Here is a 16,373-nt window from a genome sequence, read left to right as displayed (position 1 = left end):
GAAAAATAATTCATTTATTTAAGTTAAAATAACAAGGCTTTGGCCTCCACCCAGACAGGCAGGCTTTTCACAATTCTGCGAGCGCAAAAACTCACACTATGTCACAGCACAACTGAAGTTTGTAAAAACAAATTTTCTTGCTGTGGACATAGGGAGACTTCTGTCAGCGTGCTCAGCCTGTGCCCACAGAATAACCTTTATTAAAGAAAAAGACTGAACACACGCACGTGCACACGCACGCACGCACGCACGCACACAGAGGCTGGAAGTGGCTGGGAAACCAGATTACACGATCAAAATCCAGAAAGTGCATCAGAAGAGCGCGGCCAGGAACCCATGCAGCCATCGCGCCTGTTAAGGCTGAGGTCACGCCTGGGTGACCCAGGGACAAGCGGATAAAACATTAATGGTGCTGACAGAGGGGAAGGAAGCTCACGGGCTGGGGAGTGGGGAGTGCGGCGGCCCCTTGGCACTGGCTTAAATTTAAAACAAGAGCGCCACTGTGCAATCAACTCCTGTTTTGCTTTCAAAAACAATTTTTTTTTTGTCTTTTTGAGACCGTCTTGCTGTGCAGTTCAGGCTGGCCTTGAACTTGCAAAGATCCTCCTGTTTCAGCCTCCTGAGTGCTGGGATGACAGGTATGTGCCACCAGGCCCAGCTCAGAAACAAAATTTGTATCAGGAAAGGAGTCATCATTCACAGGACTAAAATTTAAGGCCAAAATTTGTGGCTGACTTCTGTCCCAGTCCTCCATTTTTTTTTTTTTTTTTTTTGAGACAGAGTCTCCCTATGTAGCACAGGCTGGCCATAAACTTGTGGCAACCCTCTTGCCTCAGCCTCCCAAGTCTGGGACTAGAGGCGTGCACCGCTTCACCCGGCTCATCCTCGAGTCCAAACCAGAGTCTCCACCCGGCCACACTGGCCTGGTCACTGGCTGAGATGCAGTGTATGCAGTGGGAGGGTGAGGTCCGGTTGGAGAAAGGAAGGTGACACCGGAGGTGTGATTCGGAGCAGGCAGACAGCCCAGCCCTGGTGTCAGCCAAATGCCCTGGGAGCGTGAGCCCAGCAGAGGCGGCAGCTGTTTCCTGGGCCCTGACTCCCCCTGTGGGCCTCTCCGGGCACAGCAGGCTGTCAGTCTCTGCTTCAGGCCTGGCCACAGGGCTGTGCTGTTGGATTGGGGGGGGAGGGTCAGGGGTCAGGGGTCAAGGGGTCAAGATCAGGCCCCTGTCCCCCACCCCCACCCCCGCAGCAGTCTGCTGCAGCCGGTTCCTTGTGGCTGGTACTCTGACTCACAGTGAATCATCTCCTCCTTTCCCCAAAGCAAATTCTTGCTCTGCTCTAGACCCTAAAAGGCCTTTAGCAGCTCTGCGCCCGGATATTTGCTGTGACCAGGAACCCGATGGCGGCTGCCCATGGCCAGGGCCGGTTCCTTGGGCCAGCCCGGGGCGTCCGCAGAGCTCTCAGGGACGCCGCCCACCCTGATCTTCAGAAGCTCACCTTCTGGGGATGGCAGGAAGAGGCACCTGGGACTCGGTCCTGTGAGTGGCGACCTCTCCCCACACAGATTTTGTTTCTGGGAGCAAAACAGGAACGGATCGCACACCGGGGTTTTTGTTTCAAACCGAAGCCAGCGCCAGTCACTCTGGTTTTGGAGCCCAGGGGACTTGCCCCTGGGAGAAGATGCCACTTCCTGGAGAGCCCAGGTGACATTTATGCTTCCGAGTAACAGAGTCTGTTTTCTGAAATGGGAGGGGAGGGTTGGTGGGGGAAGCTTTAGGACAGAAACAGAGAGACAGATGCTTTTTAAACATTCTTCTAGGGCTGGGGGTGTGGCTCAGCCGCGGAGGACAGCCCAAAAGCACCAGGCCTTGGGTCCTGTCCCCAGCACCGAAAAATAAAGACTAACCGTTTTCTATCTCTTTTCTTTTAAATGTAAACATTCACTTCGGGATCCGGGTTGCCGCCTTCCCCCCAGCACCACCAGAAAGGCTTTCTTATTTGGTGCTGGGCGGGTGGAGCCAGGACTGAGCAGGCCTCCACCCCGCCTCCACCCCAGCCCAAGGCCAAGTCGGAACCTCAGGGATTCGGTGTTTGGATCCTTCAGCAACTCCCTGGCGGATCCTCTTCCTACAGAAAACTCAAGCAGCAAGCAGGGAAGCTGCATGCCCGCCCCACCCACCTCTTCTGGTCATGCTAAAATGAGGGGATCGCCTGGAACACCTGTTCTCGGGGAGTCCCTGAGAGGCCGCCTGGCCCGGAGGCAGGGACCCGCATTTTATGGGACGGGCAGAGGTAGGACTGTGGGTTCTGAAATGCAACCTTGAGGCTGGTAACCCACAGCCGGCATCCGGGCACCCAGAACGCTGGCCCTGGGCCTGTGTTGGGCTGCGCTACTTGGCTACCACACGCAGCCGCAGGGGACAGAACACGCAGCCTGGTCAGAAGGAACTGGCCCTCTGCCGACCAGCACCGCTGGCCAACGAGGCCGGCCTCCCAGGGCCTCTACATCCTGGCAACCAGGAATCTGCGCCATCCCGGACCCCTGAGAGTCAGTCACCGGGGGCACAGGTGTGGGTCTCGCAAATTGTAAACAGTGCATCGTTGCCTGGGGGCGCTGCCGGCCCGGAGGAGAGGCCGCTGGTGGGACCCTGTGACCCCAGCTTCCCTGAGTCTCCTGCTGGCCTCGGGCGGATGAACCCCAAGCGAGCTGAGGGTGTCGGAGGTAGAAGAGGCTGAGTCAGCGCTGCTTCCTCACGGGTGGACAGCGTCACTGTGGGAGCCCCGAGAGTCTCCCAGCTTGGAGGACGTGGGTGCCTTGGGAGGGCCGGCCGGGCTCGGGGCGGAGGGCTGGGGACAACAGCGACACAGGGCGAAGAGCCGCTTGCGGATGGCGCGGGTGCCGAGGACGAACATGATGCAGTTGGCTCCTCCCTGGAAGGTGTTCCCGATGCCCTGTGGGGAAAGAGAGGGGTGAGGCGGGCCGGACGGGGACCGCTTGGACCTGGTCCCGGCCCTCTGTACGGGGAGGGATCCAGGATCAGCCGACACTGCTGGATGCCCCCAGCCGATCTGAGGTGCAGCGGAGCCGCTCCTGGCCCCGCGCCGGGACCCATGGGGACACGCCCACCCTCGGGACGGGCGGACCTACGTGCAGGAGGACCAGCACCGGGTTTTGCACCAGCGGGGAGCCGCACAGGGTGAGCACGAAGCGCACGGTGCTCCAGACGCGCAGGCAGATGAAGATGAGCGGGATGAGCACCAGCTTCTTGTCGGCCACCGCGGCGGAGGCGCAGGGCTGCGGCTGGCGCGCCTCGCAGATGGGTCGGTACTCGGAAAGCGCTTGGTGCTGCGGGCGGAGGGACAGCGCGGCCTGAGCTGGGGCCTCGGGCCGCGTCCACCCACCGCGCCTGCGTCCACACAGGGACCCACAGGGGGCACCACGCCCTCCTCCAACTCACGCTGCCCGCCCCACCTCCCCGGGGGCCCTGGACACCTGGGGCTGCTGTGTCCAGGACAGAACACCCGGTCTTCACCTCCACCCCCCTCACGTCCCGGCTACATAGCAAGACCCTGCCCCCACCAAAGGTAAAGCAGCGCCTAGCAAAGATGGATGTTTGAGCTTTTTCCCCATCAGGACCTGAAGACCCAGCCAGAGTACCCGCCTCTACCTCCTCCGGGGTCCCGGGCAGTGAGCTGGAGTTAAGGTTGCTCTGGGGTCTATGTTTCCCTCCCGTCTCTTCCTTCCTTGAGACAGGGTCTCACTATGTACTTCAGGCTGGCCTTGAACTCATTACGGAGCCCAGGCAGGCCTTGAATGTATGGCAATCCTCCTGCCTCAGCCTCCCAACTGCTGGGATTACAGGTGTGTGCCATCACACCCGACCTACCATTTATCCTTAGCTCTCCTCCTAGCTCCAGGCTGGGAACAACTGCACATTCCCACACCCCTGCTCACTTTATTCCTTTATTTCTGCAAACACCCTCCAAGTTGTGCAAAGGGACCCCAGAGGGAGCAGGTGTTGTGGGGGGAAGATCGGCTATAGTTCTGAGTCAAAAGCAGAGGCCAGGCATAGTGGTGCATGCCTGTGATCCAGGACTTGGGAGGCTGAAGCAGGAGGATCGCTGTGAGTTCAAAGTCAGCCTGACTTACGTAGAGTTTAAGGCCGACCTGGACTACAGACCCTGTCTTACAAGAGAAAGAAAAAAAAAAAAAAAAAAAAAAAAAGCAAGCACCAGAGCACTAGAAGTCTTGGTAAGATATAGATGGAGGTATGGTGCAGGGACCAGGTGCCCTAAGGTCAGGGAGAGCTGTGAGGAGGGTCCTTGTTCCATGCAGAGGAGGGCAGAGGGTGTGGCTCAGGGACAGAGCCCTGAAGGGACCCTGAGGCCCTGGGTCCCACCCCCAGCGCTGCAACCCAAAACCCAAAACCCCAAACCCCAGGGTGACCTAAAGACAGGACGCCCCCTTCCATGGCTCCAGCCTTGAAACTCGGAGACGGGGCTGGGAGGAAACCCTGGGGACCCCTCCGTCCGCCCGTGGCTCTGGTCCTTTGCCATAATTACACCTAGGCCTCTAAGGGGTGCGCAGATCCGGGCCTGAATCCTTGCTGTGAACCCCGCCTGGGATTCCTGCAAAGCCCAACCCTAAGGCAAAGGGGAACTGGAATTCTCTGCACACTGCCTGGGAGACCCCGTATCCCTTCCGGGGCCCCTCCCGGCCAGGGGATGACTGGGTGCCTCCTGGATTTCTTTTGCATTCCTCAGGGCGAGCAACACCGCGGCCCGTCCACAGGGGGGGCAGTAGAGGACAGGGCGGGGAACCGAGCGCAGCCTATGGGCAGCCTCTCCCGCTACCAAAGGGGGCCACACAGTAGGACTCGGCCCAGGCGCCCGTCGGCGATTCGCCGCGCAGCGCAGGCTGCAGGCAGAGCGCCTGGGCCCCGCCGCACCCCTGCGCCCCAGGCGGCGCCTACCGCTCTGTTGATGTGCTTCCGGACCAGCAGGTAGAGCACGGGCAGCGTGACGTAGGCCAGCATCTCCCACAGCTTCCCGGTCAGCAGCAGCCACAGCAGGCGGTCCTCCGCCTCCAGGTCGACCCAGCACCAGCCCACCGACACGTCGGAGGCGTCGTAGCCGATCTTGTTGAGGGCGACAGCCGCCACGGTGATGGCCAGCGGGACGCCCCAGCTGAGGAGAGACGGGAAGAGGGACGCACTGAGGCCGGGCCTCTGGTCCCGGCAGCGTCGGCAGGGGCCACAACACGTGGATAGTGTCCTTGGGAAATGACCTGGGGACCCAAGGGTGGTGGCACAGGCCTTTAATCGCAGCACTCTGGGAGGCTGAGGCAGGAGGACTGCAAGTTTGGGCCCAGTCCTGGCAATTTAGTGCCTTTAAAAAGCCAGAGAGGTAGGTCAGTGCTAAAGTCTAGGTTCACTTCCCAGTACTGTAAATAGAACACAAGCCCACACCAAACCAAGCCAAGCAAGCTAGAGTTAGGATTCTGCGGGGCCTGGTGGCCACAACTGTAATCCCAGACTCAGGAGGCTGAGACAGGAGGACACACTGGCAGGAGGCCAGCCTGAGCAACTTAGCCAGACCCTGTCTTTAAATTAAATATAAAAGGGCGGGGGGCGTTGCTCAGCGGCAGGGCACTTGCCTACCATGTGCAAGGCCGTGGCCTCCATCCCCAGCACCAGGGAAAAGGAAACAAGAGCGGAGACCTTGGTGCAGCAGCCCGGGTCTGGCCAGGACTCCGCTCCCGCTGGGGCAGGTTATTTGGCCCCGACAAGTGGTGCCGTCCCCAAGGCTCGAGGGCGAACCAGGGCTGCGTGAGGACAGATAAGCACCCGCTGCTGGAGCCACTGCCCCAGGATGGCAGCCAGGGGTCTGTCACCACCCAGGGTCCCAGCGGTGTAGACCCTGCTGCCGGGGGGTTTCCATCCCTGCAGAGAGGATGGGCACAGAGCACCGAGTCAGTGGCCGGCGGGGGCAGGGAAGCAGCATGTGCCGGGCACGACACTGTCACGGTCACAGCACGCAGCTGGCTGCACTGTGGAGCTGCGCATCAGGAATCGGGGCTCCGTCCGGAAGGAGACTGCAGTCAGCGTGAGTCGGGGCCCGTGTGGCTCCGTCACTGCGACCCGGCTGAGAGGAGGCCTGCTGGGACCATGGCGGGGGTGTCCTCAGCCTGGATGTCCCGGCAGCTGTCCCCTCCCTGTCTCTGGCCTCTGCAGCGTGGGGCACAGGGCAGGTGGCCCTGGCGATGGGCAGCAGCGCATCCCCTTAGGCGTCGCGGAGCACCAGAGCAGGAGGTTAAAGGGTGAGGAGAGGGCGCCAGCTTCTCCAGGAGCGCGCTTTCCTTCCTCCTCTCCTCCTGCCCTTGGGACTGGGGCTGGAAGCCAGGGCCTTTGCACCCAGCTGCCCTTTCCATTTTTATTTTCCCAGCCCTTTTTTTTCTTTTGTCTTTTTGAGGCAGGGTCTTGCTCGGCAGTTCAGGCTGGCCTTGAGCTCATTTGTAGCCCAGGCTGGCCTCGAACTCACAATGATCCTCCTGCCTCAGCCTCCTGAATGCTGGGATTACAGGCATGTGCCACCACGCCCAGCTCTTTTCCATTTTTTTATTTTGAGACAGGGTCTCGATAAGTTGCTAAGTTGCCCAGGCTGGCCTCACACTTGTGAATTCCTGCCTCAGCCTCCCAGAGTGTTGGGATTACAGGCGTGCATCACTGTGTGTGTGTGTGTGTAGGGGTTTGAACACTCCCTCTGGCTTGACTTGCTGTGGTTACTCACTTTCATTACACGCCTCTGCTGCCACACTTGACAGGGACACCGGCTCTGCACTTGGGCCCGTGCAGGTAACCCAGGGTGACCTTTGACGCTGCAAGGCTGATACCTCTCCCTGGAGCAGCAAACACCGCCCACAGGCCCAAGTCCCCAGAGGAGCCGGGGCTATGCTTGGCTGTGCACAAGCAGGGCGCTGCCAGCCACACCCCAGGCGCCGCCCCAGGCTTGGGAGGCAGATTTGAGGCTCGGGCTGTGCTCTGCAGGTGTGGCCGCCACACGACCAATCTCAATCTCGGTTTCTCCTCCTCTTGCACAATTTGTCCCTGCTGTGATGCAGCGATTAGCAGCTGACCGGCCTCTCTCAGGAACCCACACAAGTCTGCTCCTCAGGTGAGTTAATACGAATCAGTGCTGATGCATTTTATTACAAGAAAGTGTTCTCATTTTATTCACTTTCGGTTTTTCGAGACAGGGTCTCACTATGTAGTTCAAGCTGGTCTTGAGCTTACTATAGGCCCAGGCTGGCCTGAAACTACAGGCAACCTTCCTGCCTCAGCCTCTACCATGCCCACTGTATCATTTTAAAATTCATTCCGTTCCAGGATCTTAGGACAGTGTAAATCACGGCTCTTGAAAGAGCCGGGCGGGCTCACGGATCTGGTCTGCAGTGTCTGGAACAGTTCAGGGTGCGCAGGGGGCCCCGTGAGTGGATGAGTGAAGCTGGAGCGAGGAGCCGGGACAGATTCCCCAGCTGCTCCAGTTTCGTGGAGGAAAGTTTCCCTTGGACAGGGAGGAGGCCGTTTCAAGATGACCGGGGTGGCACGCAGGGCTGTAAATCGGGGTGACGCTTCGCTGGCTCACCTCCTGCTGTGTGGCAGGGCTCCTAACAGTCACCAAGGGGTCCCTGTCAAGGCCTGGGCACTGGGGACCCCTGGCCATGGGGCCCCTCTAGGATACCGTGGGGAGGACAGCACGGCGTGAGGGGCGGCGGCCATGCCGTAGGGGGATCCTGCGGGTGGCGGCGGGGCTGTGACATCCAGTCCGCTGCTGTGGCCGCGGCATCTGGTGGCAGCCGTGAGTAGCACTCCCTTTGCTTCCCCTCCATCCTGAGAGGCCTGACGGGATGCCGGGGCCACAGCCACTGACCCTGGGCGTCGCAGTCCCAAGGCGACAGAGTGGCCATTTCCTGTGAAGCGCTGGGCGTGCTGCGCGGAGATGTGCTGGGGAGGACTGCGAGGACAGGGTGTCTCACAGAGCTGACCCGGGGCGAGGCAGGCAACGGAGCTGTGAGGGCCACCCCGGCCCCCCTCTGGTCCCTCCCCCTGGGGACCAGAAGCTGCTGGACAGGAGAGCGGAGGCAGCAGTGGAGCGGAGGAGGAAGGTTCCGCAACCTTGCAGAGCAGGCTGGACCAGAGCCAGCGGCTCGTGCACACAGACAGGGATGACTGGTCATGTTTCACACCTGGCTCATCAGAAACAATGAGATGGATGTGTGCGTTCATGCGTGGACACGCACTATAAATTTTTTAAAGCTTGCATTCATTCATTTACTTATTTTAGACAGAGTCTCACTATGCAGCCCAGGCCTCAAACTCCTGGTGATCCTCCTGCCTCAGCCTCCCTAGTGAGTGCTGGGATTACAGGCATCCACCACTGGTCCGTCCAAAGCCTGTGTTTTATTTGTTTTTTTTGTTTGTTTTTCTTCTGGTACCAGGAATAGAACTCATGACCTTGCACTTGCCAGGCAGGTGCTTTGCCGCTGAACTAAATCCCCAGCCCCCAAAGCCTGTGTTTTAAGTATAGTTTTCTTGCCACCCCACTGCCCATCATTTACTGAGGGCCAGGGCCGCGTCCCAGTGGAGCTGGGTGGTGTCCACCAGGCATGTGAAATCTTTGAGGTAGAGAGCAGCATTTGCTCCGACAGAGGTCCCCTGATCTTCCACTGATCTCTGCTTCTCAGCCCGGCTCGAGCGACAGGCCACGTCCCCTCAGCCAGCTCCCCCGTGACAATCGTGCACAGCCAGTGTCTGGCCAGCGGCCCCTGAGGTGGGGAAACCGCGACCACTCTACAGCTCTCCCACCTCACGGGAGGAGCCCGGAGCACACAGAGAATGGAAACGACCAGCATGAGTATCTGCTGCTCTGTGCTAAGGATTTCATTTCCAGGGAAGGTGAGGTCTAACTGCTGGCTCGAAAAACCCTCTAACTCGGAGCGACTGGGTCTTCCGAACCTGCTCCGGGATGCACCAGGCAGAGAAAGGGAAGAGCTGAGTGTCTGGGTCTCAGGCTGCAGCTAGGGGAAAGCGGGCGTCCTGGGAGCCCTGAGGGAGCCGAGGAGGTGCGCTGGAAAGACTTGCGCAGCTCAATTCCTGCTTCTAGAGCTGGACACTTCTGGTTCTGACGGGTGCCAGTAGCCCCCAGGGCACGTGTCCATGTGGAAAAGGCCAGGCAGTTACTTGATCAGAGGTCAGGAGCTGCTGTGTCCGAGGGGGTCCCTGGTGCCCGGATGCGGGCAGTTCTGGTTCAGACAGCGGCCTCCATGGCAGACACAGTCCGCACTAAGACAAGTCTCCAGCTGTCCTTAAATGTCCAAAGGCCTTGAAATCCGCCTTGCAGCGGGGTAAGGGGCAGCAGGAGGGCGGGTCCTGGCCCTTCCTAGAACTCTCCTTTCAAGGAGCCTTGCAGGGGACAGGGCCAAAGCGGGTGGCTGAGGAGGTCCTCAAACCTATGATGCTGAGGCCACCGGGGCACCAGGGCCAGGGGACCGAGCTGGAGGGTGCCTGGAGCCCCACAGCTGAGCAGGTCCCCCCACCCCCTGCTTCTCCCCAGGCCCTGGCTGGAGCCCTCTCAGAGCCATGTGTCCCTCAAGATTCGTCTGGTGAAACCCCAACCCCCAGAACCTGAGACTGTGACTGTATTTGGAGACAGACTTCCGAGAGGTAATTGAATTAAATAAAAATGAGGTCATAGGCCAGGTGTGGTGGTGCACACCTGTAATCCCAGCACTCGGGAGGCTGAGGCAGGAGGATTACCATGAGTTCAAAGCCAGCCTGGCTCCATAGTGAGACTCTGTCTCAAAAAAACCAAAAAATAAGATGGGTCCACTAATGTGAGCCCTAATCCAGTAGGTCTTTCGTCCTCACAGGGACAGTGGAAGACACAGACCCCAAGAGAGGGACGAGCCTGTGACAACAGGGGGAGAAGAGGCCAGGTACAAGCCCAGGGGCCCCTAGGAAACAGCCCTGCTGCACCCGGACCTTGCACTTCTGCCTCCTGCTGCGGCCTGGGGGTTCTTCCCGAATCCTGCTCCTCCAGACTGGGCTCTGGCAGGGGCTGCGTCAAGACTCCTAGGAGCCCGGTTCTGGTTCTGGTTCTGGTTTAGAGGGGAAGGGCTGATTGGGGGCCCCGCCCTGCCCCGCTAGGCAGGAAGCTCAGGGCAGGGAAACGGACGAGGCACCAGTGGGGTTAGCGCAGACTTCTCAGAAACAGGACCCTTTAGTCTGCATCTAAAGGATCTGGGGACAGAACTGGAAGCACCGCAGGGGACGCACGCCCGCCTGCTCCGACTCCTTGGCGCTCCCAGAGCTCCCGTCCTGCAGCTGTGCCCAGCTCTGCACCCTGCGGAACTGTGTGACCAGGCAGGGCGGGGCGGTCTGAGGCCCCTGCTGGAAAGAGCCCGCTGGCTTCCGAGGCCGTGCCCTTAGGGGGCTGTGCCAGTTTCAGTGGTAACATAACTCTGGGACGGAGCTGCCGGCTGTAGGGAGCCGTGTGGGTGACCCCGGCCAGCGCTTCCCTGGGACAATGGATGCTTATTGTCCAGCGTGTGTGGGGGACAGGGCATAGGGACACACACCAGGGAGCAGTGCAGGGAGGGGCAGGGCCACCCCAGGGTCACTGTGCGGCGGGGCTGCGGGACAGGGATGGGTGACCTTTCAAATGTGCACATCCTCAGCCCTGGGCTCTGAGGCGCTTCCTGCCACCTGGGTCCCGGGCACTGGGCCGGGTGTAGGCTCAGGTAAGCTCTGCCCCCATGGCTTCTGGGGTGGCGCCAAGGCTGGGCCCCTGCCACGGGTGTCCCACTGCAGGAGCCTGTCAGGCCCGCGATCCCGATGGGAAGGCCCAGCGTAGCGCTGGCATGTGTGACAGTCATCGCCTGGCAGACAGCGGCAGGGCAACTCCAGACAGAGAAAGGCTGGGGTCCAGCCCATCCTGTACCCCGAGCCCACTCTTGTGCACCTGACCCTCCCCCCACAACCTTAATCCATCCACCAGGGCTGTGCCCCAGTCAACTCTTTTTTTGACCTCACTATGTAGCCCAGGCTGGCTTGGAGCTCAAGGAGATCCTCCTGCCTCAGCCTCCTGAGTGCTGGGATTACAGATGTCTGCCGCCACACCTGGCATACCAGTCAACTCTGATTACCTCCAGTCAGCTCTTAACACAGCTCCCACGGCGGGTACCCTGCAGCAGGAATTTTGGAGGGGACATCAGGTCCCAGCAGGGACAGCCCCAAGACCCAGCTCGGCACCAGGACCCAGAGAACCTTCCATCTCAGCTCCTGTTTCCCCTTTTCACTAAGTTGAGACTTCCTACTCCCTGAGCTGGTTTTACATTGACTGGGGGTCAGACGCTTTTCCTGGGAGCCCCAAACAAGCTCCGACTGCGGGGATCTGTGCGACGAGCCACCCCCAAGCCCACAGGACACCGGGGCTGAGGCCAGGCACCTGTAGGAGCAGGATGGTCACCTCGCCCCTGCTGACCAGAAATGGGCCTTGTGCAGGCGCAGCTCACGGGGTGGGGCGGGTGGGGCTGATGGCTGCAGAAGAGGCAGGCGGCTTCCTGAGGAGGTGGGGACGGTTTCACTGTCTCGCCGTGGCAGCAACCCGGCCCGTCCACTGCAGCTCTAGCCCCTGTCTCTCGCGGGCCAGACAACGGGTGCGAGGTCGACTCCAAAAAGGTAAATAGCAGCTGTGCAGGGAAGGCACTCTAAGGGATCAGCAACCGTCACAGGTAAGGAAGCGAACCAAACCCAAGAGGCCACCAGGAAGATCAGGGCCCAGGACCCGCCTGCCGGGAGTGCAGAGCCGAGACCACGCAGGAGGAAGCAGCACGAGACCACGCAGGAGGAGCGGTCCACAAACCAGGAGTGGGTGCTCTTTGAAAATGCCAGTGTTGGGGCCGGGGCAACTCTGAGGTAGGAGCTTGTCTAGGACCTGGAGGTTCTGGGTTCTGTCCCCAGCACCGTGGGGAGGGGAGCACCAAAAAGGTCAATGTTATAAACTCGTCTTCTGTTTTTTTTTTTTTTTTTTTGGTACCAGGAATCGAACTCACAACCTCATGCTTGGTGGGCAGGCGCTGTACCGCTGAGCTACATCCCCAGCCCTTCTTCTGGTTTTTTGCTTTGTGTTTTGAGACAGGATCTCACTATGGAGTACAGGCTGGTCTTGAACTCACTATGTAGCCCAGGCTGGCTTTGAACTCACAGCAATCCTCCTGCCTCAGCCTCCTGAGTGCCAGGATTATACGCCCGGCTGAACTTGCCTTCTGAAAATACATACAGAAGAGCTTAGGGGTGAGATGCATCATGTCTGCTACTCTTCAGGGCTCCAGAAAAAATAACTGTATAGGATAAAGCTAACATGGTAAATGGTAATAGTTGGGAAATCTGGAAAGATAAACATAAATGATTGTTCATTATAATTATTATGTGCTTGTGTGTGGTGCTCAGGATAGAACTCAGGGCCTCAAGCAGGCAAGGCAAGAGTTCTACACTAGTCGGGGATATAGCTCAGTGACACAGCATCTGCCTGGCCAGTGCAAGGTCCTGAGTTTGATTCCCGATACCACCCCCCAAAAAAGTTTTACACTGAGATATATCCCCAGCAATTGTATTTTAATTAAAAAAAAGTCATTGGTGGGTGTGGTGGGGCATGCCTGTAATTGAAGCACTTGGGAGGATGAGGCAGGAGGCCCACGGAGGCCACTTGAGAGTTCCAGGCCAGCCTGGGCTGCATGGTGAGACCCTTATCTTTAAAAAAAAAAAAAAAAAATCAAGGCCAACAGACCAGATAGACGCGTAAAAGGACATAGACCTTGTTGAGATCTGAACCAGGTTCTGGCTCTGAGCCTCCCACCTACTAGCTACCAGGTCTTGGGCCACCTCCCTTGTCTGCTGGGAATGCAGGTGACTGCCCTGTCCACCTGGCAGGGTCACTGGTGATGTGTGGCTAAGGGATGCACAGCTGCCTGAGAAACAGCAGGCCAGGGGCAGCTCCTGAGGAAGGGTCAGGCTGTCCTGTGGTGAGGACAGGAGCCCTGTTCGGTATTGAGAGGGAACCAAGGCCACACAGGTGCTGGGAGCTGCGTGTGTGTGGGACACCGTCCTCTCCTGTGTTTCCAAGCCTGTAGTCAGCGACAAGGTGAGCTCTTTTCTCTCCACATTCTATCCCCGCATTCCAACATACACCCAGGCAAGCTGGTGATGGCCTGCCATAGGCCGAGGCAGGAGGATCACAAGTTCAAGCCCAGCCTGGGCAGCTTGGCAACTTAGTGAGACCCTGTCTCCAAATAAAAAATTTTAAAAAGGGCTGGCAATGTAGCTCAGTGTGAAGGCCCTGGGTTCAATCCTCAATACAGCAAACATAAAACAAAAAACATCGATGACTTGGTTCACAGTCAGTATTTAGTAGCTGATGACATTTCAGGAGGGAGCGTGGTCTCACTGCTTCCCTACTGCCGGACCCTGAGGCTGCTTCTGGATTCCCACTCTGACCTCAGGCTCCTCGGGACACACGCTGCGTGTGCTGTGACGCTCTCACTCGGCCGGGAACAGGATTAGCGGGTCAAGGGGTACGAGCCCAATACTTTCTATGAGGTTTACTTCAATTTGCAATGCCCCTGGCAATGTAGAAAAATACCAACTTCATGAAGATTCTCACATCAATATTCTTACTATTTTTCTTTTTCTTTTTTTTTTTTTGGTACCGGAAATCCAACTCACAACTTTGTACTTGCCAGGCAGGTGCTGTGCTGGTGAGCTACATCGCTGGTTCTGTTTTTTCTAATTTCATGTGACAGTGTACCTCATTGTTATATAATTTGTATTATTCTGAGTATTAAAAGGGCTAAACTAAAAAAAAGAGGGGGGCTAAGCTTTTTCCATGTATTTAATCAATTGCTTTTACTATTTTGCTGAATGTATCCTTTGGCCATTTTTCAGGATCTTTGTGGGGTTTTGGGTTTTTTTTTTTTTTTTGTCTTTTTTGAGACAGGGTCTCGCTATGCAGTTCAGGCTGACCTTGAGCTCACTTTGTAGCCCAGGCTGGCCTCGAACTCGCAATGATCCTCCTGCCTCAGCCTCCCGAGTGCTGGGATTACAGCCCTGCACCACCATACCTGGCTTGTGTGGGTTTTTTAAAAAGTAAATTCCTAAAAACATTTATAAAACAGAGATAGATAACCACCTTTGTGTTGTCACATTTTAAAATATTTTCCAGAGCCAGGTGCAGTGGCACACGCCTGTAATCCCAGAACTGAATCGCTAACGTTTGGGGCCAGCCTGGGCTACATAGGGAGTTCCAGGCCAGTCTGAACTACATAGTGAGATCTTGCATACAAAACCAAAGCAAACCAGAGCTTTGCTAGACTGGAAGGTTGGGAGAATAGGGCTGATGTTCAGAGAGTGGATGACTGGGTCTAGATATTCCATATCAACAGATTCCTCAGCAACAGTACCTGCTGCTCTAAAGAATTACACTGAAGGGTCCTTAGCAAGGTTGTTAGCAAAACAGCTGGGAGGATCTGGGTCAATAAATGAACCTGTTGGACAGGTTTTACCGATTCCTTTAAACTGGCCTTGCCAGGAGGAAGCCCTTCCTAAGCAACACAGAAAACCCTTCCGCAGGGTCCCTGATGAGCAGTGCGAGGAAAGAACTGCCAGCTAGGATTTGTTCAGAAATCTCTCTTCTAGAGGAGCTGCCTATCACTGGGACCAATTTATCATTTATGAGATACACTGCAGGAACGTTTTTGTAAAGAGAAAAGGGGAAAGAGAAAGGGTCTTTGCAAAGCGAGGTGCAGTCTGGGCTCCTTTAGGTACCTATGAGTCCCCCTGTTTTCGAAGGGAGCTGGGCTCTGCCCCAAGGGACCAGGCGGATGAGCTGGGGGTTGAAGGAAGGGAGGAACATTTTGACTCAAAACAGTTGAGAATCATTGTGAGTTCGAGACCAGCCTGGGCTACAAAGTGAGCTCAAGGCCAATGTGAACTGCATAGCGAGACCCTGTCTCAGAAAGGCCAAAACAAATTAACTAAAAAACAAACAAAAAATTTAGAGCCAGGCGTGGTGATGCACACCTGTCATCCAGCACTTGGGAGGCTGAGGCAGGAGGATCGTTGGGAGTTAGAGGCCAGCCTGGGCTACAAAGTGAGCTCAAGGTCAGCCTGAACTGTATAGCGAAACCTTGCCTCAAAAAGACACAAAAAAAAAAAAAAAAAAAAAAAAAACCCACAAAAAACCAAAAACAAAACAAAACAAAAACCCAAAACAAAACAAAACAGTTGAGAAGCAGGTCCCTTAGTTTCTCAGGGACCAACTGGCCTCTGTCTAGCAGCTATTGGAGCCGGAGGTCAAGTGACTCCCCCAGCTTGTTGCTCAGTGTGACACCCAGGTGACTGCTCACTACCAAAGTGCTGACGCTCTGCTCAGTCCATGGAAAGCGCTCAAGTTTTTAATAGAAAGGACCTATAATTAGGGCAGTCGGTGGCGCTGGGATGGGGGAGGAGAGGAGAACAGCCCTGGGACTCCCGCCTCCGGGAGCCTCCCACAGCCTGCAATCACAGGGACCCTGCCTGCGGATCCCTTTCGGAGATGCCCTTTGCCCCAGACCTCAGAGCTGCTGAATTCTAGAGAGCAAATCCAGATCACCCCAGAAGCGCAGGTGACTGGGGATGGAGTCTACAAAGGACCCCAGATAAAACCGGAAGGAAACCTTTGCCAGTCTTACAGCCGAGTCGGCGGGACCTGGGAGGTGCTGCCTGTGCCCCTGCGGCGCGGGTGGGGAGCTGTGGGCGCTCGGCCCAGGGTGCCGGCCACAGGGGTGCCTCCCTGTGGGCAGCGGGGACGGCCAGGCGCTGGAGCGGGAGGCGGCACAGCGTGAAGTCCCAGCGACTTCTGCGCGAGCAGGGCCAGACACGGGGCGCAAGCTCCGCCGCGGGGACCCGGGCCCGGGACCGGGAGGGACGCGGCGCGCCACCCACCTGACGGCGTGGAAGGCCCAGAACAGGCTGTCGGCCCGGGGCCCGCGCGCCGCGCGCACGATGCTCAGGTACAGGTAGAGCGCGATGGCCACGGTCCAGAAGAAGGAGCTGGTGTTGGCGAAGGAGGACAGCGCGCCCTGCAGCACGCAGTCCCACGAGGGCCCCGCGAAGTCCCGCAGCGCCCCGTAGAAGTAGGAGGCGGCCGAGAGCAGGTCGGCCAGCGACAGGAAGAGCAGCAGGCGCCGCGCACGGCTGCGCAGGTCGGGCCACAGGGCGTGCGTGGCCACCAGCAGGCCGCAGCCCAGCGCGGACAGCACGCACGACAGCAGCACCGCC

At 57.8% G+C, this 16,373-nt stretch overlaps 1 protein-coding gene across 1 annotated transcript; it reads right to left on the bottom strand.

Moving 5' to 3' along the window:
- On the bottom strand, positions 1 to 16,373 carry Gpr157 (G protein-coupled receptor 157; the record flags this gene model as incomplete). The annotated part of the gene is given in 4 exon segments (XM_005404310.2): positions 1 to 2,952; positions 3,149 to 3,346; positions 4,974 to 5,187; positions 16,038 to 16,373. Coding segments are annotated over 4 exon segments (949 nt in total), but the record flags the coding sequence as incomplete, so codon positions are not given.

The sequence above is a fragment of the Chinchilla lanigera genome, unplaced genomic scaffold, assembly GCF_000276665.1.
Source record: "Chinchilla lanigera isolate Chin_1 unplaced genomic scaffold, ChiLan1.0 scaffold00085, whole genome shotgun sequence".
NCBI lineage: Eukaryota > Metazoa > Chordata > Mammalia > Rodentia > Chinchillidae > Chinchilla > Chinchilla lanigera.
This window is presented reverse-complemented; position numbering and strand designations above follow the sequence as displayed.